We start from the raw sequence: 22,468 nt of genomic DNA, 5'->3' as shown, positions 1-22,468 counted from the left end.
GTTCTGTGTTTCTCCCGTCTCTTCCTTGACTTCCTTACAGGTGCAATAGGTCGGTGCTGTAACACGCCCTTGAACTGAAAAAAGGACTCTAGTGTGGATTTTCCATAGGCCCTGCGCTGCAAGGTGCGCTGTTGGGAAGAAGCGTCCATCTGCCCGAGGGCAGGAAGGCCCCCGGAGGGACGGACTGAGGCCAGTTGTACGAGGCTCAGCAGGAGCAAGCGCCGGGTCCTGCGCTTTGGTCACGGCGACCCCGTGCCGGCTTCTCCGGGATTCGGCTGAGATGGAATTCCAACCGCCCAGTGACCGTAGAATGTTGGGGTGCCGCGTTGGAATATTCCGGTCTTGTGACGTCGTGGTCTTGCCTCCCCACCCTGTCGTGGCGGAGCAGCCTGGTGGCCCTCAGTGATGTCATAAGCGCTGGAATGAGGGGAGGAGCAGTGCGTGCTGCGTCCCTTCATTGGAGCGCTTGAGCTCTGACTGAGTAGCTCGCTGTTGCACTTGTGCACCGACTGAGTACCTTCGTTTTCACACCGTCTTGTGCGGCGTCTTGTAGGTAAGCTGAGACAGCGTGGGAGAGACGGGCGGGCAGTGAGGGGTTGAGAACTGCTGGCTGGCGGAGCTCGTAGTGCCATCCTGCTTGGTCTTGACCATCAGACGTAATTTTCACCCAGTACGTGCATCCCAAAGCCACGCGTAGAGGCGGCGTTTGTCTCATGGCTTTTCCTCGCCTTCTTTGCTAAATTGTGCAAGCTCACTGACCGGCTCTTTCTCTCTTCTCTCCCCGCCCTCTGCCTGCTCCCTTGGTGCAGCTTTCGCTCGCGGAAGAACAGAGCAAAGTGACAAGGAACGGCTGCGGGTTCAAGGCACTCGTCTGCCTGCTTCTGATCTCTTGCCAGGTACGTGCCACGCTTTGTCCCCCCACGTGGTTTAGCAGCACCGCGTATAGTAACGCAGCCTCATCCAGCTTTGACGGGACACCGGTCCCGTGTGGGTTTTTTCCACTTCGCCTCCAGCTCAGCCCTCAGAAGGATGCTGTCTGTGGTGCGTTGACCAGCTAGTCTTAAGGAAACCAATCCCTTAGGCAAAGAGTCCTAGCCCCAGCTTGTGCAGAGCTGCACGACGTGACCCAGGACACAAGCACGCGTGCTTCGGCTGTGTGAGTGTGCTGCCGACAGCTGTGGGGAGCACAGCAGAGATGCGAGCAGAGGAAATCCACGTGCGAGGCTGCGGCCGGCGCTGGAGGTGCGGCTGGTGGGAGCCGGGGGCTGGGGAGCAGATCCACCCCCAGCAGTGACTCCTCTCCCTGCCCTGCTGCCGCGCTGTCGGAGTGCTCCGAGCAAGTGCACCTGCTGCTTTGTGCCAGAGTCCCCATCTGCTAGCAGAGGGAGAGCCCTTGGTGAAATGCTCCTAACGGGCTGTCCCGTTTGAATTGGCTGAGCAAAGTGGTTGTTTCTAGAACACCTGCCTATGCCAGTGGGTGACTGAGGATAGTTCTGAAGAAGTCTCTCCGTACTGCGGTGTGTGAACAGAGAAATTAAAGTGTGTTTCTTTTCAGTTCCAGCTTGTGGTGCCTGCTGTGATGGGCATCGCGTGCAGCGAGATCAGCCGTGGGCCTGACGTGGCGCAGATGGAGGTAGAGTATGAAGCTCTGATTGGTCTTTGTTCCCAGACTTGAGCCAGCAGAGCGAGCTGCAGATGTGCATTGGATTGGGTCAGTGGACCGGGTCCTGTGTCCAGCCCACAGCTGAGGCCTCCAGGCAGTGGGTTACAGGAAGTGAGCAGACTCTTACGCTCCTCTTTGGCAAGCCAGTAGTGCAAGTGTGGCAAGTTTATAAAACTGCCGGAGCCGTCTCGGTTGTGGTGTTTGTCCTCTTAGCGTGGCTAGAGAGAGATGCATCTTTGCATTGCCTGGGGATACTGCTGCGCAGCGGGAAGAGAAACAGCTGTTCTTAGACTTGCAGTTTCTTGTTAAGCGCTCGCGATAAGGACCGAGTGCATCTCCTGCAGCTTTCTCTGCTGATGTGCTCCTCAGCCTGACATCCTCCTCGTTTGTCCTCAGCTCCTCACCGTGGCCTGTGCTCTCTGTTTCAGACTGAGACCAAGGGGAAGCCCCTGCTGGTCCGTGAGGAGTCCTCTCTCAATACTCCAGCTGTTGCTGCTGCACACGTTATTAAGAGATACGTTGCCCAGGCACCGGACGAACTCTCCTTTGAGGTAAGCAGTTAAGGGCGTTCCTTGTTGTCACGTGCAGAAGAGCATAAGGTACGAAGGTATCGGGAACATTCTCTGACACCTTCAGGATGTTCGGTGAGGTGAAGCCCAGAAGATGCAGTTCCAGGTCAGACTCGCACTGGGTTGGATGCAGGGAGGGGTTCAGCCATCTCTAAAATACCGCTTTATTTGGCATTTGAATCTTCTGATCAAACAGACGCTGCCCAGTGTGGTAGCCTGGTCTCTGAGCAACAGCAGACCAGTGAATGGAGTGTGTAGATCTGTTCAGGAAGCCCCGCTGACTTATGCCTGCGGATTAATTGGAGCTCTCCCTTTGGCAGAGAGCCTGCTGCTTCTGAGAACCATTTCCTACTGAGCAGCTGCATTCTCTATGTTGTGTATCGTAGTGACTCTTCTACCTCCGGGTTCAGTTGTACAACGGCAGATGCCTTAAGAGCAGCACTGGTGCAATTGCTCTCCAGCTCGACAGTATTTGGCAGTGCGGAAGAATGCAGTCGTTTGAGCTGTGCTTTCCTCCCAGCCGTGCTGAAGCTGGGATTGACGTTGCAATCTCTTGCAGGTGGGAGACATCGTGTGCGTCATTGCTATGCCAGCAAAGGAGCTGAGCCCCTGGTGGAGAGGCAAGCATGGCTTTCAGGTAGGCACAAGCTTCAGGCTTGAGAGCGCAGCTTCGGTCAAGTCAGGAATCTCAGCTTAGAGCCGCTCTGCCTGCACAGGGCGGCTCGTGGACGTAAACGGTTTCCCTGTGTCGGTGTCAGAGGACTTTCCCTTTTGCTGTGGGCTTGGGCCAGAGCTGAAAGTAGGTCTTTGTAGGAAACTCCATTAACTTAGAAGCAAGAGCCTTCACAACACGCATCAGGTTGCGGCCACTGAACCGCCCCTTTGGAAATACAGCAGCTAAGACACGTGTTCCAGTGTCTGAGAGCATCTGTGTTTGCACGCGTGCAGAACGTGAAGCTAGTGTCTTTTAGGAAGTCCCTGCCTGTCAGCCGAGGTCGGGTAACAGACCCTCCGCGTGCTTGTTGCTCTGCTGGCTGCGGGACGCTGGGTAGCTCAGAGCTGGGGGTCGCAGCTGCGTCTCGGTCAGCAGGCAGGAATTTCATAGGCTGTGCTAACTCAGATAACATAGCTGCATCAATCGATCGTAATACATAACTTCTGTATGAAGTCTTTCCCTCCAGGCACACTTGAGATTTAGGGGTGCGTAGCATACTTGTCCTCTCCTTGCTCCATACGCAGTTTTATGGATATTTGGCTGCAAGTGTTGAATAATTATGACTTTTAAGCAGGCCATTTTTCTGTTGGGTAGTCTTAGGGAGCGTCCGGCAGGCACGTTCCGATGAAAATGTTACGTTTTACCAGTTCAGGCCTGAGAAATGCTGCCTTCAGTATTGCACCTCTCTTTTTGTTCTTGTTACAGGTTGGATTTTTCCCTAGTGAGTGTGTGGAGCTCATTAAAGGAGAAATTCCGGCGTCTCTCATCAATTTGGTGCCAAAGCCAGGTACGGATGTTACATTTGATGGTGCAGGGAAGCAAAGTGGAGTCTTTTTTGGGGCGTGTTCCGTGTTTAATAGCTCCCTTATCCATCCCACGTTTTCCTCTGTGCTGACGATCCTTCATGCATACCACGGGGCGTATGGCTGGTGCTTTGTAGGCAGTGAGAATGAGGGAGGAGGGCAAAGGCATTTCTCCTGCAAGTCAGTACGAGGCTGAGAACAGCCAGTGTCCCTGGTGGACAGATCGAGGTTTGGCTGTGCTGGTGGCATGCTTGATCAGAACGTGGCTTTTCAAGAGGATCCTTAATCCCCAAGTTGAGCAAGCTAAGCAAGAGGAGTGCATTAAGCTCCATCGGAACGCGCAGGGATTTGGCCCAGTCCTCCTGTGTTTGTGACTGGACTTGGGGAAATCCTAAAATCCTTGTAGAATGGCTTGGGGTGGAAGGGAGCTGAAGGATCATCGAGCTCCAAACCCCTTCCTCAGGCTGGGCTGCCAACCTAGCCCCACATTTAATGCGAGATGAGACCCCGCTGTCCAGGGCCTCCTCCAGCCTGGCCTTGGGCTCCTCCTGCAGGGATGGGGAGAATCCGTTTTTGTATGTACTTGTTGGTAACGTTCTTCCCGTTTTGACGTGCTCTGTAGAATGTGTTGTGCTCGGCCTCGTGCAACTGAGCCAAACCTGGAATGACCTGGTTTCTTCTTTTTGTTGTGCAGTGCCAAAGAAACGCGGCAAGCTCGTCACCTTCCTTCGTTCCTTGGTGAAGGCCCGCCCAAAGAAGCCGAAGGAGCGGGAGGTGGAGAAGGAACGGGTGTTTGGCTGTGACCTGGGGGAGCATCTTCTCCGCTCTGGTCGCGATGGTAAGGGACGGCCCGTTGCTGAGGTCTTCCTCGGTTGGGAACCTAAAGATGAAAGGGAGATCGTATCTAGCAAGGGGCAGGTTGATAGCAGCGGAGAAAAGGGTAATGGGAGTCGATGGCCGAAAGATAAACTGAGTAGATGATGGCTGAAAGACAAATGCTCCTAAGGGACACGCACATTTGTATTTGCTTAAAGCAAAGCCTGTAAGCCAATCCCACGCTAGCCTGAAAACAGAGGAAGCCTTTTGGCCAAAGAGAGTGTCCTGCATCAGTCTCCCGGCTCTTCCGGGCGTGAGACTTCCCACCTCCATTCCCGTGGGAGCTGTGATGGGACTTGCGGCGTCTCCGGCTTCCCCGGAATTACTTTCTCCGGGCTGATTCCTAGGCCCTGGCATTTCTTGAATGCCAAGAACACATCTCCGTCCGGTTTCCTCACCAGCTCCTGCAGAGGTGTCTCTGACAGCTTTCCCTTCTAAGGAAGAACCGAGCAGCAGCCTGGCTGGGCTTAGCGGATGGGCTGTGACAGGAGCGCAGCCTGAACCAGGACTCGACTCAGAGCTCAACTAACCGCTGGCACGTCTCCTTTAGTCCCCCAGGTCCTCCAGAGCTGCGCAGAGTTCATCGAGCAGCACGGCGTGGTGCAGGGGATATACCGCCTGTCCGGCGTCGCGTCCAACGTCCAGAGACTCCGGTAAGAGCGCTGCGACTGACGCAGCTGTCAGCAGGGGCACGTGCCCTGTTGCGGGCGTTCAGAGGCCTGCGGGAAACGCCTTAGCAAAAAGAAAAGGTCACCTTTTGGAGACATCCCATCCGGCATGGCTCACGTGGTGCTGCTGAGACACGAGTGTGTGTTTTCTCCTGTAAACCAGGAAGCCCTTCTGATTCTTGATTGTATTTGGTGTGGCTTCTGACTTGTTTTCCTCGTTCTCAACCCCCTCTGCTCTGCCCGTTTTTGTGTCCTTCTCTCCAGCCGTGAATTTGAGTCTGAGCAGGTTCCTGAGCTGACCGTCCGCGACACTCACAGCGTGAGCTCCCTCTGCAAGATGTACTTCAGGGAGCTCCCGAACCCTCTGCTGACCGACCAGCTGTACGACGAGTTCTCGGTAAGCACAAGGCAACGTCTTTCCTCACCTCTTCCCTGGGCCTCTGGGACATGGCTGCAGCAGTGCCCCAGCTCTGAGGCCCTTTTTCTGTTAGCCCCATCAGGCTTACTCGCGTGTCTTTGCCATCCTGCATCACGCTGATGCCACTTTTGGTGGTCCCAGGAGGTGGTTATTTCCATATTCACAATGCTTGCGAGAATTCCCAGTTGTGGTTGTTTGTTTGTTTTTTTTATTTTTTTTCCCCAACTATTTATAGAACGGGACTGGGATTATAGCCAAGTGTACTTGGAGATGAATGCCCACTGCGAGGAGCTGAGCTGCCCAACCAGGCTGTAAAGCGGCCCGGTGCTTGGACTCCTTGGCCTCGATGGCACCAGCTGCGTGCCGCTTTGCTCCCCAGAGGCCTCTTGGGAGGCCTAAAATCTGTCTCGGTGCTGCCCAACAGTGCACTGTCCCCATGGTTCCCGACCCTGCGGCAGGTTTCTAGCCCGATTTGTGTCTCACTGCCTTTCTGCACTATTCCAGGGTGCTGTCGGTGCCGCTACAGATGAGGAGCGGCTGGTCAGAATGCAGGACGTCATCCAGCAGCTGCCCGCTCCTCACTACAGGTGAGTGCTGCCCTCAGCCTGCTGAGCTCAGCCCTGCTGCACTTCAGAGGGCAACGGTGCCATTCCAGGCCTTGTCTCCCGCTAGCAACACGATGCCTGTGTATGCTGAAGCGGTTGGAGGCTCCACGGGGTGAATTTACTGGGTCAGTTCCTGGGCACGGCGGCACGCTTGGTGCAGCTGATGGCTGCGGCGGTGCCGTGCTGGGGCTTGGTGCTGCAGAGTGGCACTGAGTCAAGTTGGATCTACTTCGTCTTCAGTGACTGTAGCAGTAACAACAACCAGCATGAATTGAGGCTTGCTTTGTGAATGGCAGCACGGCATGCTGGTTGGTGCTGAACGCTTGCCTCTCTTGTTTTCCAGGACACTGGAGTACCTGATGAGACACTTGGCTCGTCTAGCTGGGAACTGCTCCGTCACAAACATGCACGCTCAGAACTTAGCCATCGTGTGGGCTCCAAACCTCTTAAGGTAAACTTCTTTTTCCGTTTCAACACAACGCTTAGATCTGTTCTCCGCTAAAATAAAGCAGTCCTCCCTTTTTCTCCATCGAATGCGCTCTTCTCCTGTAAAATCTGTAGTAAGGGGCTGACAGCAGAGCCTGGACTGTTCTCCAACCTCACGGGCACAATTTCTAGATGACCATTCCTGCTCTCTTGCTTAGAAGGGACTGGTGTGTCCTTGATCAGCCAGGGGAACTTCTTCAGTGGCATCGCTGATTGCCCACTGCGGAAGTCTCCAGAGAACAAATTTGACAGTTTTTGGCTGCAACGATTCAGACCTGGGGAAGCGATCTTGGAGAAATGTCTCCTAAAACCTGCCTTTTGTACAGATCACAGCAGAACGAGTCTGCCTGCGCCAGCGGGAGAGCTGCCTGCATGGAACTGCAGACGCAGTCGGCTGTGGTGGAGTTCATCATCGACCACACGGACGTCCTCTTCCGCTCCAAATCCGGATCCGACGTCGCAGGTGGAGCAGGTGAGTGTCTTCCTGCATGAGCTTGATCTTGATCAGACACCTTGATCAAATGCAGGCCTTCTCCACGATCTTTGGAATACGCTTCTCCTGTCGAGGGGACAGCAGACTTCTGGGCTTAGGTTAGAGTACGGCATCCTGTTGCTGGATGCTGAGAATGTGCAGGCCCAAACTTTACAAGGAGAAAACCGTCACCGTCATTATGATGTTGTGCACGCAGGTGAAGCTTGATGAACGTGTGGCAGCGAAGCTCTCTGAGTTCCCTGCCCCCGCTTTCTAGGGATTTGGTCTGCCTGTTTCGATACAGTGAGCTGCTCTTCATTACGACCGTGTCCTTTGCCATGAACACACCTCTGACCACGTGGCTATTTTGAGCTCCTCTTCTTCCAGTGGCTCGGATAAGCGAGTCTGGGAAAAATGCAGCACCTCCCCCAGAACTGTGATCTGGGGCCGCTTTCTGATCCTCGCTCTTACCTGTGGTTTTCCCTTACAGGGCCCAGTTCTCTCTCAGGGCCCAAGTCTGTGTGGGTGTCTTCTCCTGCCACAGAGCTGCTCACCCTGGAGGAGGCACAGGCCCGGAGGCGAGGCCACAGCAGCTCTCCCGTCGTGACGCAGAGCAGGGACGTAGAAGTGGAAGGGGGCCCCGCAGCTGTGCAGGGCAAATTCCACACAATCCTCGACTTTCCCTCCGAAAGGTAAGGAGGACTTTCTTTCTTTCTTTTCCAGCACCTCTCATCATTGTTTGGGTGGGTTGCTGTGCTTGTTTCTTTTTTTTCCCATTATTTCTCGTGCCAAAAACTTGCTGAAACAAAATGAAACTGATGGTGCCTGAAGTGTTGCCGTGAATCTCTACTCCCTTTGGACTCTGAGATTCAACTAACATCCAGGTGCCCGCCGGGCTCAGTTTAGCCTCACAACGGTGCCGTTCCTTCCTTGCTGGGCAGGCAGTCACGAGATGTAGAAAGCCACGCTGACGTCTACCCTGGCCTGTGCTGGCTGTACCTGGACAGGTTGGGGTTTTCCAGATTTCAGGGCCTCGTGCCTGAAACCAATTCCGGCTCTCCTCTAAGCAGAGCTGTTGGTCAGAGCTGCTGGCACTAGAAACTAAACGTGGCAGGGAGATGGGGCCGATGAGGTGTCAATGTCAGAGTCAGAGATGCTTTGGAACTTCCCTTATGGCTGCACGGTTCCTCAGAAAGCACTTATGCCTGCCAGCTCAATCAAAGCCATCCCTTAGATGCTGTCCTGTACAGCCGTGGAGCCTTTGCTCACGTGCTCTGCATCCTGCTTGACACAGCTTAGGGGAATTTAGCCAGCAAGGCTTCAGGGCTGAGCTACAGGAATGGAACCATCCTCAGTTGCTAGAAAGGGAGCGAGTTTCTAAGTTGTGTTTCAGCAAACACCGGGCGGTGCCAGGAACAAGCAGCTGTTGGCAAGAGCTCAGTGCAGCTCTTCCCTCACCCTGCACCACGCACGACTCACACCATTCCCTGTTTCCTCTCTCCAGACAAAGTCCAGCCGGCAAGATGAAGGAATCACCGGCTGGCTCTGGGTGTTCCTGCTTCAGCCTAAGAAAACCATCCTCTGTGGCCAAACGCCAACTGCAGCGCCGTCCCAGGGAGCCCTCAGAGACACAGGTCGTAGGGTTGGCAGGTAAGGGTGCAAGTCCAGCTTTCCAGTGGGCTTGATTCTCCTTCTAGCGTTCATACCTAACACCTTCAGTTCACTCCTGAGCAAGAACCGCTTTGCTAATTCAGCTTGTGAAAGTTTGGCGCTAACCCGTGCGTATCCTTCCTAGGTGAATCGAGCCCTTGTCAACCCATAGGATCCAGAGCAAGTAGCGATGGTGCGCTGTGTGCTTCCCTGAATGGAGAGCTCTTAGGAAGCACGAATCGCTGCGGTTCCGATGACAGCCTTCCGCAGACCAACAGCGATGGAGAGAAGGAGCTCATCCAAGTTCATGCCCTCATTTCTCCCGGCTCTGCTGAAGATGCTGACCCGAGCCAGCCAGCCAGCGCAGTCACCAGCCTGGACCGTGACCCAGCGCCGCCGCAGTGCAGCCCAGCCCCAGCACAACCCGGGTGCCCCGACAGCAGCGCCTCCATGGGGGAGCAGGTCAGCATCAGGGAGGAGAAGCCGAGCCTCGTGGAGGGGGACTTAGAATCAGGCCTCCAGCCCCAGGCACCGGGCAGCAGCAGTCTGAGCCACTCTCTCCGTGACAAGGGAGGATGAGTCCCATCGTTACCCGGGACCTCTCACGCCCTCCAGTCTTTATATGATAATAAAAGCACGCTGGTGCTCAATCAACGCCTCGCCTGCCTTCCAAGTCTTCGTTCACAGGGACTGGGATGCGTGCAGCAGAGAGCAAGGCTCCTCATCTTGCAAGGCGACGGCTGTGGGGTGCGTGCAGCAGAGCTCCGCGTTTGTTCCCGTTTTGTCTGCAGAGAGAGTAGTGCTACCATTTGGGATGGCAGCAAATACTCTCTAGCGTCCCGGGTGCTGCTCGAGATAATCCCGAGCCTCCTGGCTGTGGCTTTGTGATGCCTTTCAGGGCTTTCTGATGCATTTCGATGCCTCGGCTGCTCCCTAGCAACTCGCTCCTCCAGCCGTGTTCACTCCTGGCTCCCACTTAGGAGCTGGCCGTGCAGATGAGCCGCAGCCCTGTCATCAGCGCGCTGAGGCAGGAGGAGCTCACCCTGACCAGCATCTGCCCCGCCCCCGGCCTCCCGTTGGTCAGCGAGTGCCCCGTCCCCTCATTGGGCAGCCGCGGCGCCGCCCCGTCCCCTCATTGGGCAGCGGCAGGCGCCGCCCCGTCCCCTCATTGGGCAGCGGCGGCGCCGCCGGCTGCCATTGGCTGAGCCGCCGTGCGCGGGGCTGAACGTTGGGAGCCGGCGGTTGGAGGCGCGGCTCTCCTCACACAGCGTCGCTGCCGCAGCCTGGGCCGCCCCGCAGGAGACCGCGGCGGCAGCCGGAGCTGTCCGGGCAGCACCGAGAGGGAAGCCGCGGCACCACGGGAGCGAGTGCTGAGGACAGCTGTGCCGGAGGTGTGCGGGAGAGCGGTCCCGGGCCGGGGAGAGGGGCTGTGTGGGGCTCTCGGAAGCTGCAGGGGGGCGATGGGGGGATATAGCGAGCTCTGAGGCTGTAGGAGGCTGTGAGGGGTGTGGGGTTATGGGGAGGCATAAGGGGGGGATAGAGGCCGACACGGGGCTCTAAGGGGTGGTGTATATGGAGATAGGGGCTGCGATGGGCCGCAGGGTCATGGAGCTGCTGGGGGCTATGGGGAGGAATATGGAGCTGTAGGGCCTTGTGGGGGGACTGTAGGCGTGGATATAAAGATATACATAACAAATAAAGCCCCTGTTCTGGGCTGCATTGGAAAAGGGGTGGGCAGCAGGGAGAGGGAGGTGATTGTCCCCCTCTACTCAGCTCCTTTGAGGCCTCATCTGCAGCGCTGCGTCCAGGCCTGGGGCCCCCAGCACAGGAAGGACGTGGAGCTCTGGGAGCGGGTCCAGAGGAGGCACTGAGATGGTCAGAGGGCTGGAGCAGCTCTGCTGTGAGGAAAGGTTGAGGGAAGTGGGCTTGTGTAGCCTGGAGAGGAGAAGGCTCCGAGGAGACCTGGTTGTGGCCTTCCAGTGCTTGAAGGGAGCGTATAAGCAGGAAGGGGAACGGCTGTTTGTGAGGGTGGATGGCGATAGGACGAGGGGGAATGGTTTTAAAGTGAGACAGGGGAGGTTTAGGTTGGATATTAGGAGGAATGCCCTGGAGGCATTCAAGGTCAGGCTGGATGTGGCTCTGGGCAGCCTGGTCTGGTGGTTGGCATCCCTGTCCGTAGCAGGACGGTTGAAGCTAGATGATCATTGTGGTCCTTTTCAACCCAGGCCATTCTAGGATTCTGATAAATGTTTATAAAAATCTTAAGTGCGGGAGTCAAAAGGACACGGCCAACCTCTTGTCAGCGGTCTGTGGGGACAGAAGAAGGGGAAACGGCCATAAACTGGAGCACAGGAAGTTCCGCACCAAAATCTAAGGAACTTCTTCACAACGAGGATGACGGAGCGCTGGCGCGGGCTGCCCAGGGAGGCTGTGGATTCTCCTTGTCTGGAGATATTCCACACCCTCCTGGACGCCCACCTGTGCAGCCTGCTGTCGGGAGCCCGTTTTGCAGGGGGGTTAGACCCAATGATCTCTGGTGGTCCCTTGCAACCCCAGTTCTGTGATTCTGTGATTTTATTTGTTGCTTCTTGCAGCAGTACAGTGTTTCAGAAGAGAGAAAAGCATGGTGGGCATCAACTGGATTTCTGTGCTTGGTAAAGCTGCGCTGAGAACTGGGCTGACTCTTGCACCTGGAAATGCGTGCAACATCTGCAGACACAGAGGCATAACTTTTCCCTGCAGGTTGAGCTTGTCTAAGGGTGGTGATTGCTGGGTGAGCTTCTGCTTTAAAGCATCAGGTTGTACAAAGAAGGAACTGTACTGCGTTCAGTTCTGGGTCCCTCACTGCACGAAGGACACTGAAACCCTGACATGTGTCCAGAGAGGAGCAGGGAAGCTGTGGGGGTCCAGAGCACCAGTCTTACGGGGAGCGGCTGAGGGAACTGGGATTATTTAGCCTGGAGAAGAGGAGGCTCAGGGAAGGCCTTCTCGCTCTCTGCAGTTGGCTGAGAGAGGTGATGTCGAGGTGGGGTCGTCCTCTTCTCCCGTGTAAGCAGTGATAGACTGGAGGGAAGGCCTCAAGTGGCACGAGGGGAGATTCAGGTCGGATGTGAAGAAAAACGTCTCCACAGGAGCGGTCAGACGCTGGAACGGGCTGCCCAGGGAGGTGATATTGTTACTGTCCCTGCAGGTTTGTTCAAGGAGCATTGGGTGTTGTACCGAGCGACGCGGCTCAGCGGGAAATGGTGGTGGTAGGTGGGTGGTTGGACTGGATGATCTTGGAGATCTTTTCCAGCCTTGCTAATTCTACGGTTCTATGAAAGGCATGTGCTGGGCGAGTGCTTTGCTGGGTGAGCAGGCAGCTGTTGCCACATCCACGGGGATGGGAGGCTTTTTAACCTGAGCCTTGTCTTTGGTGTCTGGTGCCCAGTAAGTCGTGTTGTTTTAAAGCAGCGTCTCGATTTCTGCAGCCACCAGAGCTCTCCCCCATGCTTCTCCCTGTGACGTGAGACCGCGTCGAAGGCCTTGCAGACGTCTGGGTAGGTGAAGTCAGTTGCTCTTTCTTTCCCCACCAATGCTGGAAAAGGCGTATTTCATTACGTATTTCCTTTTCACTGACCTTTCATGCTGCTTCTTGAAGAGTTACCTTTGGATGCTAAATTAACATTCTACGTTAATATATTAATATAACCTCAATTTTCCCTCCTTCTTTCCTTTAGCTCCCGTTTAGGTATCGAAAGGCTGTTACCAGGTCACCTCGGAGCCTTCGCTCCTCCGCGCTGAACAGCCCCAGCTCTCTCAGCCTGTCCTTGGAGGAGAGGGGTTTGATCCTTTGGTTCTTTGATTTTTGGGGCCGTCCTCTGGATGTGCTCCAACGGGTCCGTGTCCCTTCTGCCCTGAGGACTCTTCGTATGGACACAGCGCTCCAGGTGAGGCCTCTTCAGCACAGGGCAGAGGGGCAGGATCACCTCTCCTCACCTGCTGACCGGAGCCTGTCTGGGTCCCTCTGGCTGGCGTCCCGTCCCTCTGCTGTGTCGCCGCTCCCCGCAGCTCGGTGTCGTCAGCAAATTCTCTGAGGGTGCGCCCGACCCGCCGGTGCTGTCACTGATGCAGATATTGAAGAGTCCCAGCCCCAGCTCGGTGCTCTTTCCCAGCACAGAGGTGAGACTGTGATGTTGGTAGCGGCCAGGATCGTTCTTTCTTCCCTTGTCAAAAATGGCTGTGATGCTGCCTTTTTTCCATTCACCAGGGACTTCACCTGATTGCCATGACTTCTCAAATACCGCTGGGAGCGGCTTGGCGACGACATCACCAAACTCCCTTACGACTCCGCCGTGCGTCTGATCGGGTCCCAGAGACTCCTGGATTTCCGGTTCTACAGGCGGGCTGCAGCCTGGTCTTTGCTCACGGTGTGGGATGGGGAGGGGGGCGGCCGGGGCGGCGTTGCTTCCTCAATTCCCACCTACCAAATGTCATACTCGAGGGCTGTGTGATGAGCGGTTGGAGAAGACGGAGGCGCAAAAGTCGAGTCCCTCCGCCTTCTCCTTGTCTGCTCCCAGCCACAGAGGTGCTGGTAGGCAGCACCGTGCGCAGAGCACAGCTGCCTTGCGCAGAGAACGCAGCACAGCAGTGCGCTTCTGTGCTGGAGGCGCTGCCTTGCACGCGCGGGACAGCGCCTTCGTCACTGTATTGCGTTCAGCAGGCGGTGGCAGGGAACCGCAGCGCTCTGGCGGTGTAACAGCTGCAGCCAGGAAGCTGTGGCTCTTGACGAGAGCAGCGAGAAAGAGAAAGCTTCATCTCCTGGAACGCCCTGACTTTGCTGACTGGCTGCTGGTTGCCCAAACTGGTGAGGACAACGTACCCCCACCAACGTTTACCCGTTGCTTGCTGCAACGTAGAGCTCCCAGAGGAGCTCGTTACTGTGCTGTGGGGTACTCTGTTTTCTTCCTCCTGAGCTCTTGGCTCTGGCCTTTCCCTGCAGGCTTGCCCTTGCCTTGGCTTTCCTTTGGGCGTTCCCTGCGGCGTTTCCTTTGCCCTTGCCCTTTCCTTGGCAGTTCTCTGCGGCGCTTTCCTTGCCTTTGCCTTTGCCTTTGCCTCGCTGGGATTGGATGGGAGGTGGCACTAATTTTATTCTTGATCTGAACCCCAAGCTTCACGGGAGCTCTGAAGAGAAGCATATCTACCCACAGTGTAGCTCTAAACCTAACGCTTTGGCACTGGGTTAAGAGCCTGGGGGTCTTTCTCCAAACAGCGTTGTTAGCTATCTGTCTCTGGAATGCAGGGCAGCGTGCTGGACGGTGAAGCCACCAATTAACAGAGAAGCAGCAGCAGATTGGTGGCTGGAATTCTGGAGTTGTAGCTGATAGGACGACTGGCTGCAGTGAGTCAAGCATCCTTCAGCTTGATCCAGGTCCAAGAGTGCGCAGCCAGAAATCTGTCGTGTGGCCTTCGTCAGAAGAGCACCAGGCGACCCCTGAGAGATACACGCGTGTGTCACAGAACTGAGACTGGGGGCGAGGACAGAAGTCAGTCCTTTTGGGGACTGGCCGTGATAACCCGACCTGTGCTTGGACTTCCACCGGACTGCGAGCTCGGGCTTTACAGGCTCGAGGCGGAGCTGACGCAGAGACCTCTGGGTTTTCAAAGAGGAACCAGAAGGCTGAGAAGCGGGTGCTTCGTTGGACGCTTTTCCTGGCTGTCCTACTGAAGGATTCTGCCTGTCCATCGGCACGTCTGGTTGGTTTGGCTGGCGCTGGGGAGCTCGGTGCTCATGACTGCAGTTCTTTGTGATACGGAGCTGCGCCATTTGCTGCCCCGACCAACTGCGCGTGTTGTTGGAAGAGAGTACTCTGTGCATTTCAGTTTTCTCTTTCATGCTTTTGAAGTGAGAGTGGTATATGCCTTCAAGCAGGTAGCATATAAAATAAATCTCTTTTATTTCCTTTCTTTCCCTTGGAGCAGTGGTTTGGGAAAACACGGATGCTTTCTTCTGTGCCGCTGTGTTTCCCATGTAGCGGTGTTCTGGGAGTGGCTTGTGTCGTTGATTTTCAATACTGAAGGAACATAGCATTCTTTTTATTCTGGCTACGTAGAGCTCCCTTTGTTTCCTCTGTAGTTTTGAGTTGTGCTCTGGAACAGGATGTTCAGCTGCATCTAGAAGAGTTGCCAAAGAGGAGCCTGGGGGCAAATGGATCTGGATTTCCCAGACGGAGGTCGTGCGGCTCCTTGCCTCCTCACGAAGCGTTCTCATTGTTCTTAGGCAGTGTTCTGTGCTACTGCCGTGCTGAGGCTTTTATGACAAATCCATTCTCTGTTTCCCAAAGGTGATGCTGAGACGCTCGCCTCACGATGACTTAGGCGTACCTCACACTTCATATCGATTCTTCTTAAACTGTTGTTAAAACAGCTCAGCCGTGGTGCCCGCGGTCAGAACGCCCCGCGGCAGATCCCGGCACGGGTTGTGAGTGGAAGGACTGCCGGCAAATGGCTCTGTGTCAGAACTGATATCGCAGTGGATGTTTACAACGCTTGGGCGATCCGGATGGGCTCTGAGAGTGGTGTGGTCAGGTACGCAAGTTGTTAGTAGTATTTTGTTCTTTTTTTCTTGAAGTTGAATGTCTGTTAAAGAAAAACGACAAACTAAACTTGATGATTACTTATTTATTTAATGACTTAAGTATAGATACTGTTAAGCAGTTAGCAGAGGTTTGCTGGGTGTGAGAAGCTTTCTTTGGTTTTCTCGGTCTTTTTCCAATTGACGTAACTTGCTCCTCCCACAAACCCAACCTAACTGCGTTTTCGTCTGCCCTCACGACGAAGAGAGAAGGGAGAGCCAGAAGCTGCGGCGCGGCTCCGCGTCCGTCTCGTCGTTCTTGCTGTTTCTGCGGTGTCCGGAGCCACCTCGTGGTGAATCGGTGGCATAGCGGCCATATGCGTTTGACGCTCGGGCATGCGCAGTTAGATGCTGATCGTGGCGCACGCGCAGTGCGGTGCCGGAGCTCGGGCATGCGCAGTTGGGTGCTGATCGTGACGCATGCGCTGTGCGGTGCCGGAGCTCGGGCATGCGCAGTTGGGTGCTGATGGTGACGCATGCGCAGTGCGGTGAGGAGGCTCGGGCATGCGCAGTTGGGTGCTGATCGTGACGCATGCGCAGTGCGCTGTCGTCGCTCGGGCATGAGCAGTTGGATGCTGATCTTGGATGCGGCTCCGCGTCCGTCTCGTCGTTCTTGCTGTTTTCGCGGTCTCGGGTGCCCCCTCGTGGCGTATCGGTGGAATTGCGGCCTTGTACGTTTGACGCTCGGGCATGCGCAGTTCGGTACTGATCATGACGCATGCGTAGTGCGGTATCGTCGCTCGGGCATGCGCAATTGGATACTGATCCGGGTCGCATGCGTAGTGCGGTGCCGTCGCTCGGGCATGCGCAATGCGGTGCTGATCGTGATGCATGCGCAGTGCGGTGCCTTCGCTAGAGCATGCGCAGTGCGGTGAGGAGGCTCGGGCATGCGCAGTTCGGATGCTGATCTTGGAGGCAGCTCCGCGTCCGTCTCGTCGTTCTTGCTGTTTTTGCGGTCTCTGGTGCTCCCTCGTGGCGTATCGGTGGAATTGCGGCCTTGTACGTTTGATGCTCGGGCATGCGCATTTCGGTACTGATCATGACGCATGCGTAGTGCGCTGTCGTTTCTCGGGCATGCGCAATTGGGTAGTGATCGACGCGCATGCGTATTGCAGTGCCGTCGCTCGGGCATGCGCGGTGACGTGCCGACGTGACGCGTGCATGGTGCGTTGTCGCCTCTCGGGCATGCGCAATTGGATACTGATCAGCCATGTGCAGTGTGGTGCTTTCGCTCGGGCATGCGCAGTGCTGAACGTGCGTTCGTGCGGTGCCGACGCTCGGGCATGCGCAATTGGGTGCTGATCGTGACACATGCGTAGTGCGGTGCCGTCGCTTGGGCATGCGCAGTGCTGTACCGGCGTTCAGACGTGCTATTAGCTGGAGGACTGATCACCGTAGAGAGCGGCGGATTCGCTGCGCTGAGCGCTTAGAACGGCACTTCCGCATTTGTACGCGCATGCGTTGTGCTGCTGGCGGGACTCGGCGGTAGACAGCGGCAGTTCCGTACAATGACCACGAGGTGGCAGCAGAGATCGCGGAAAGAACGTGTCTGCCAGCTTAAAAGCGAGACTCGGCGGCAGACAGCAGCAGTTTTGCGCTGTGGCCACGAGGTGGCAGCGGAGACCGCGGAAAGAACGTGTCTGACGGGATTGGCGGGGACCCGCGGCGCAGTCCCTGGAGATCCGCTCTCTGTGTGTCGTGGGATGGCAGGGGAAGAATACGAGGTTAGAAGTGGAGGAGTTGTGGAGGAAATGACGAAGAAAACAAAGGCAAGTTACTCCAAACCCAGGAGAGCTGTGCTAAGCGCTTATAGATAGCTGCAAAAAAAAGTAAGTTTGTTTTTTTTTTTTCCTTTTTGGCAGCATCTGTTTCATTTTCTCCTAATGTTCGCATACCAAAATGCAACAGCCCGGCAAATTTAATGATGACGAAATTAAAGCCCGTTGGCAGAAAGCGCAGGGCCGTATTAATGTTCGCTCAGCCTCTGTCTTGTTTATACTTCAATGTATTTTTATCCAAGAGCCTTTCTTCAACTGCGGGTTTCATTTTTGGCTTCTTATTCTTTCTTATGCCATCAAACGGGTAGTTTTAGGCCCTAGCAGGTCTGCACAGGCAGTCACAGCACAAAGTTGCTGTTTTGAGATTAGTGTGGACCACTACGGTGTTTCCACAAAGGTGAACCAAAACTGCCGTTCTCCACCTAGATTTACAGACGGAAAAAATGAATTCCCCTGCACAGAAAAGATCACAGCTGCGTCACAGCTGCCATTGGCAAGATGACCCGAGAGCTGTGCGGGTGCATCTGGCTCAGCTGCAGCTTTTCATCTGCCCTTCCCGGGTCCTCCTGCAGCCGGACAGATTGCCCACAAGGGCTCGGGGTCCTCAGACCCTCCCCGGCCAGCTGCAGCAGTCGCTCCTGCCAGCACTCCCTTTCCCCCCGGCCATTCCCGTGTGGCAGGCTGGAGCCCTGCGCGGCAGAGGAGGAGAGAGCTGCAGGCAGATGGAAAACGGGGTGCTGGGATTCCTCCAGCCCGCCGCCAGATGTCTTCTCTGGCGTTTTGGGGGTGGGCAGGGGAGCGTGGGAGCAGCCTGGAGGCTCTGGGCAGGAGGGAAGGAAGCAAAGGTGCAGCTGCAGGCAGCGGGCTCCGAGCTGGAGCAGCGCGGCCAGGCACGGCTGCACAGCTCACAGCCTGGGCACGCGGAGGGAGTTGGTCCGGCTGAGGGCTGCAGGGCTGTCCTTACCAAGCGCTCCCCCGTCCCGCAGGTCTGCAGCGACTGCACCAGTTGCTCGAGCTCTTCCCGCTGCGGGAGCTCGGAAGTGACAACAAGCCTGACCCGACCCAAGCAGGTGATGACAGCATGCACACACACCCAGTGCAGATCTGGCACTCTGCAGTCCTCCCAGAGCTTGTTGCTGCTTTTTAGGCTGCTCTGCAGCTATGCTGTCCTTCCCCCTTCGTTCCCCTATGTCTTGCGCCCCGTGCCTTCCCCATTCCTTTTTCAGGCTTTCTCCTTTCTTTCCTCGCTTCCTTCCCCACGCCTTCCCCCTGCAACGGCCCCCTGTTCTGCTGCTCTTCTCAGCTGATGATCCTTAAAGCACGCTTTTCAAAGGCGTTGGATCAGACCGCATCCTGTCACTGATTTAAAAAAATCAACGAGTACAGCATTCTGTATGGATAACAAACTCCAAGCTGCGTGGAGACCAACAGCAGCTCCTCGCCCTGGAGTGTCGCCATCACCTCCCTGTTTCTCTGGGGCTCGGGACTGATGTCTGAGCCGAAAGGCCACACGCTGCTGCACAGGCAGGTGCCGGGTTCACCCACCGAGGACACCAGACCCTAAAATGATTTCACCATGGGCTTTAATTGCGGTGCGAGTAGATGACGCGCGTTTCTCACCGGGGAGCCGTAGGCTGAGCCCGGCAGTTTGGCAGGCAGCACTCGCTCCGTTCACACCGGTAATCTCAGCCCTTTTGCTGCACACGCAGCTTCTCAGCATCTTGCTGAGATTTCGGTACTGAAACCTGTGCTCCCCTGTTTGTTAGAAATGTCACTGATTGCCACTGAGGACAGACTGGAATCCGAGTATGTGGGCCATCCCAGCTGGTCCGTTGATGAAACCCCCTCGCCCTTAACCAGACAGGCAGACCCCATTGGCTGCCGCTCATTCCTTTTTTTTTCTTTTTTTTCTCCTTCATGCTTTTAGGGGAACTCTGAGATGGCAGCCCGAAGCAGTGATGGAGCAGCTGGTGAGGGGTGCAGCCCTGCAAGCACAGGTGGAAGCGGTGCACGTGTGGGACCAGATGGGGCTGAGCCTGGCTCCACCCCTCCCTCCCCTCATTTAAGGGCTGGCAGCCCCAGAGGCCAGGTTTCCTCCTGGAGATGCCTCCTGTGGATTGCTGGGTGAGCTCTGGCTCTTGGAAAGAGGTGAGTGATTCTTTCTTTCTTGCAGGGTTCTGATCTGTGCCTTTCTGTGGGGCTCCTAAGCTGGTTTACAGTAGCTGTGTCTGCTCTGCCCCTCCTCGTGCTGCCTTCCCGTTGTTCTCTGAGGGGAGCGAAGGGGTTATCAGCCTTTTTCTGAAGCGGTCATGGAGGGACTGATGCTCGTTCCTTTCTTTTGCTCCCATCTGTTTCTGGAACGCTTCCGTCAGCCCCAAGGTAACGCTGGTCGGCTGCCTGAGCATTGCAACTCTGGAAATGCCCGGAGCGGGTGCCCTTTTCCGCAGAATCAAGGGATTCTGTGTTCTCCAGGTTTCCTTTGCTGCTCTTGTTCAGCTCAGTACCTTCCCGTGAAGTCTCTGTTCCCTCTTTCATGGTTCTTGTTGCGGAATCTCCACCCTGGGACTCCAAACTGGGTTTGTCTGCTACCACGTTGTCCCAGCCTGTTTTACGACACGTCCCCTCTGTGTCCTCGCGTCCCGCTCGTGTCTTTGTGTCCTCCCTGCGTCCTCTGCCCACGTCCCCTCTGTGTCCCCTGTGCCACGCATTCATTCCACCCCTGCTGAGTGTTGTTGTTTAAGGGCACGTGTTTAAATTATGTTCTGCGTCTCTTTGGCTCTCGTTCTGTTTTGCAGACAGACGGAAGGCTTTCTGGGGCTGCTCTGGTTTGTGCTTTAAGTTCTGCGCAATCTGTGGAGCAGACAGTGGAACACCATGAAGCCCCTGTTTGTGCGTCGCTGGTATGCAGGTGGATTTTGTGATGGCTGTGGGACGCTCACTTAGAGATGGAATGGGGGCTGCAGGGGGCTCGCCTCGCTCCCTGGGGTTTCTTCTTCCAGCCCAATAAGCTCCGTGGCTGGCGATAGAGTGAGGTGCGTGTATCTGGCTGAGAGCTGAGCTTAAGAAAAGCCCCGGGCCCCAGAGGCCGTTTTCTTCATCCTCACGTAGTGCAATCCAGTCTCCACTGCTCCAGCATGCTGAACACAAGTATTCTGTGCCTGTTTTGTCTGGTTCTCTCCTAGAGCTCCCTTACAGATTTGTCAGTAGTAACAGATGGCAGGGCACAGTTCTCCGAGCGCCTTGTGGGCCACCACCGCAGGGTCCTGGGGCTCTTCCTGTTTTTATGGCAGATCTGGCTCCGTATTTATAGGAAACAAAGGGCCGTCCTCTACTGGACCGCTCCGTCTGGATCACCCCAGATAGCTCCATCCCAATTGTCAGGGGATGCTGTTAGTTTCCCAGTCCGTACGACTCCCCAGCCTCCCCAGCCCTCTTCCTTCCATCCCCTGAGCCCCGTTAAGTCGCTGGCTGTGCAGCTGTGGGAACCAACAGTGTGATGAAGCAACGCCTCTGGTGCGCTGAATGCTGGGACCGGCACAGAGAGGCTCCGTGGCTGACGTGGCTCTTCCTGCTTGGACTGCTTGCTGAGTTTCCCCAGAGCTGTTGAGCACGCGGGCTTCCCCGCCTGCCCTGATTGCTCACCAGGCCATCCACGTCCTTTGTGTCATCGTGCCTCACGGCTTCCGGTACCGTGCCATAGACTCCTTGGAGTCGGAAGGGACCGTTTATGATGATCTGGTCCCACTCCCCCACGATGAAGAGGGACAGCCGCAGCTAGACCAGGCTGCCCAGAGCCTGATCCAGCCTCACCTTGGAAGGGACGGGGCGTCCACCGCATCTCCGGGCAGCCTGTTCCACTGCATAGAATCACAGAATGATAGAATGGCCCGGGTTGGAAGGGACCTCGAGGATGACGAGTCTCCAACCCCCCTGCCACACGCAGGGCCACCGACCTCCCCGTGTCACACCAGCCCAGGCTGCCCAGGGCCCCATCCACGCTGGCCTCGAACACCTCCAGGGATGGACGGGGATCCACAGCCTCTCTGGGCAGCTGTTGCAGCACCTCACCACTCTCATAGTGAAGAACTTCCCCCTGCCTTCCAACCTCAATCTTCCCTCCCTCAATTTAAAACTGTTTCCCCTTGTCCCCTGCTGTAAAAGATATTTTCCTTACATCTAGCCTGAACTTTCCCTCCTTCTTTCCTTTAGCTCCCCTTTAGGTATCGAAAGGCTGTTACCAGGTCACCTGGCGTCCCGTCCCTCTGCTGTGTCGCTGCTCCCCACAGCTCGGTGTTGTCAGCAAATTTTCTGAGGGTGCGCCCGGCCCCGCCGGTGCTGTCACTGATGCAGATGCTGAAGAGTCCCAGCCCCAGCACGGACCCCTTTGGGATGTGCAGGTGGGTGATAGCAGTGGCTCTTGGCTCGTCTATTGATGCAGTGACACCGCCATAGGCAGCCGCCAGGTTGGGCAAGCAGGATTTAGCCTTGGTGAAGCCGCGCTGGTTCTCCTGTATCACCTCCCTGTCATTTGTGTGCCTTAGCGTGACTTCCACGGGGATCTGCTCGGTGCTCTCTCCCAGCACAGAGGTGAGACTGTTATGTTGGTAGTTCCCAGGATTGTTTTTACTTCCCTTCTTACAAATGGAGCATTCAAATTCAAACTAGCATTTAAAATAACAGAGCCTTCAGATGCAGGCGAGCTCTGGATTCCCCAGAGAGCTTTTTGGCTCTTCTGCACGTTCCATGGCATTGGTGCCACTCTGGACCCCCACTCACTCAGCATTCAAATCCGGTTGTACTGGCATTTCTTCCCTTGTCCCCATTTCCTCCCGTCCCAGTCCCTGTTTCTTCCCACATCCCCATTTTCTCCCTCCCTCGTCCCATTTTCCTCCCATTCCAATTCCATTTGTTTTTCCTGTGTGGCGCTTCGTTGGAGTTTCCAGGCTCCAAACACGCACTTCTGACCACGAGTGATGCCGAAAGCAGAGGTGGGTTCCCAAACAGGCTTTTGCCGAGTGCTGTCCATGCCTTGGGGTTTCCGGTATCACCAGTAATCCTTTCTAACCGCCGTCGTTCAGTGCTGCATGGGAAGCTTTCTTCTTCCTTTCCAGGATCGGCGCCTCCACCACCAGATGCTGGAGGCGTTCTGGGC

General features: G+C 55.9%; 2 protein-coding genes across 6 annotated transcripts; both read left to right on the top strand.

Moving 5' to 3' along the window:
• The first annotated feature begins 1,265 nt into the window (after nt 1-1,265).
• Nucleotides 1,266-9,579, top strand: LOC104912520 (rho GTPase-activating protein 32-like). Its single transcript, XM_085215031.1, has 15 exons — nt 1,266-1,396; nt 1,556-1,633; nt 2,092-2,214; nt 2,792-2,869; nt 3,653-3,734; nt 4,445-4,588; nt 5,177-5,279; nt 5,559-5,691; nt 5,786-5,902; nt 6,217-6,299; nt 6,661-6,768; nt 7,130-7,275; nt 7,766-7,967; nt 8,780-8,925; nt 9,071-9,579. The coding sequence occupies exons 2-15, from the start codon at nt 1,580-1,582 to the stop codon at nt 9,502-9,504; spliced, it is 1,953 nt and encodes a 650-aa protein (XP_085071157.1). The 5' UTR covers nt 1,266-1,396; nt 1,556-1,579; the 3' UTR covers nt 9,505-9,579.
• A 481-nt stretch (nt 9,580-10,060) lies between these two features.
• Nucleotides 10,061-22,242, top strand: LOC104909931 (uncharacterized). 5 transcript variants are annotated; one of them, XM_085215036.1, is made up of 16 exons: nt 10,061-10,316; nt 10,699-12,464; nt 12,645-12,854; nt 12,976-13,086; nt 13,175-13,771; nt 14,207-15,492; nt 18,303-18,386; nt 19,083-19,143; nt 19,244-19,286; nt 19,384-19,464; nt 20,112-20,224; nt 20,316-20,348; nt 20,499-21,394; nt 21,526-21,713; nt 21,858-21,903; nt 21,997-22,242. In XM_085215036.1, exons 6-13 carry the CDS (start codon nt 15,441-15,443, stop codon nt 20,521-20,523), a joined length of 492 nt encoding a protein of 163 aa, XP_085071162.1. In that variant the 5' UTR covers nt 10,061-10,316; nt 10,699-12,464; nt 12,645-12,854; nt 12,976-13,086; nt 13,175-13,771; nt 14,207-15,440; the 3' UTR covers nt 20,524-21,394; nt 21,526-21,713; nt 21,858-21,903; nt 21,997-22,242. The 5 variants fall into 5 exon arrangements, with proteins under 5 accessions (XP_085071162.1, XP_085071161.1, XP_085071164.1 ...); XM_085215038.1 differs by lacking the exons at nt 10,061-10,316; nt 10,699-12,464; nt 12,645-12,854; ... (3 more) ...; nt 20,316-20,348; nt 20,499-21,394 and adding an exon at nt 16,786-17,307; XM_085215037.1 differs by lacking the exons at nt 10,061-10,316; nt 10,699-12,464; nt 12,645-12,854; ... (3 more) ...; nt 20,316-20,348; nt 20,499-21,394 and adding an exon at nt 16,786-17,367.
• Nucleotides 22,243-22,468: the final 226 nt, after the last annotated feature.

This window comes from Meleagris gallopavo, chromosome 35, assembly GCF_905368555.1.
Source record: "Meleagris gallopavo chromosome 35, MGAL_WU_HG_1.1, whole genome shotgun sequence".
NCBI classification, from domain to species: Eukaryota; Metazoa; Chordata; class Aves; order Galliformes; family Phasianidae; genus Meleagris; species Meleagris gallopavo.
The sequence above is the reverse complement of the archived record's forward strand: the minus strand, read 5'-3'. Positions and strand labels throughout refer to the sequence as shown.

Bases quoted from the DNA above. Each gene is read 5' to 3' on its own strand.
- LOC104912520 (XM_085215031.1), top strand. From the start codon at position 1,580: ATGGGCATCGCGTGCAGCGAGATCAGCCGTGGGCCTGACGTGGCGCAG. The intron at 4,589-5,176 runs GTAAGGGACGGC...CGTCTCCTTTAG, and splicing joins TCTCCGCTCTGGTCGCGATG to TCCCCCAGGTCCTCCAGAGC. The intron at 5,903-6,216 runs GTTGTTTGTTTG...GCACTATTCCAG, and splicing joins TGCGAGAATTCCCAGTTGTG to GGTGCTGTCGGTGCCGCTAC.
- LOC104909931 (XM_085215034.1), top strand. From the start codon at position 17,760: ATGAATTCCCCTGCACAGAAAAGATCACAGCTGCGTCACAGCTGCCAT. The intron at 18,387-19,243 runs GTGATGACAGCA...TCATGCTTTTAG, and splicing joins GCCTGACCCGACCCAAGCAG to GGGAACTCTGAGATGGCAGC. The intron at 19,465-20,111 runs GTGAGTGATTCT...TCTGTTTTGCAG, and splicing joins GCTCTGGCTCTTGGAAAGAG to ACAGACGGAAGGCTTTCTGG.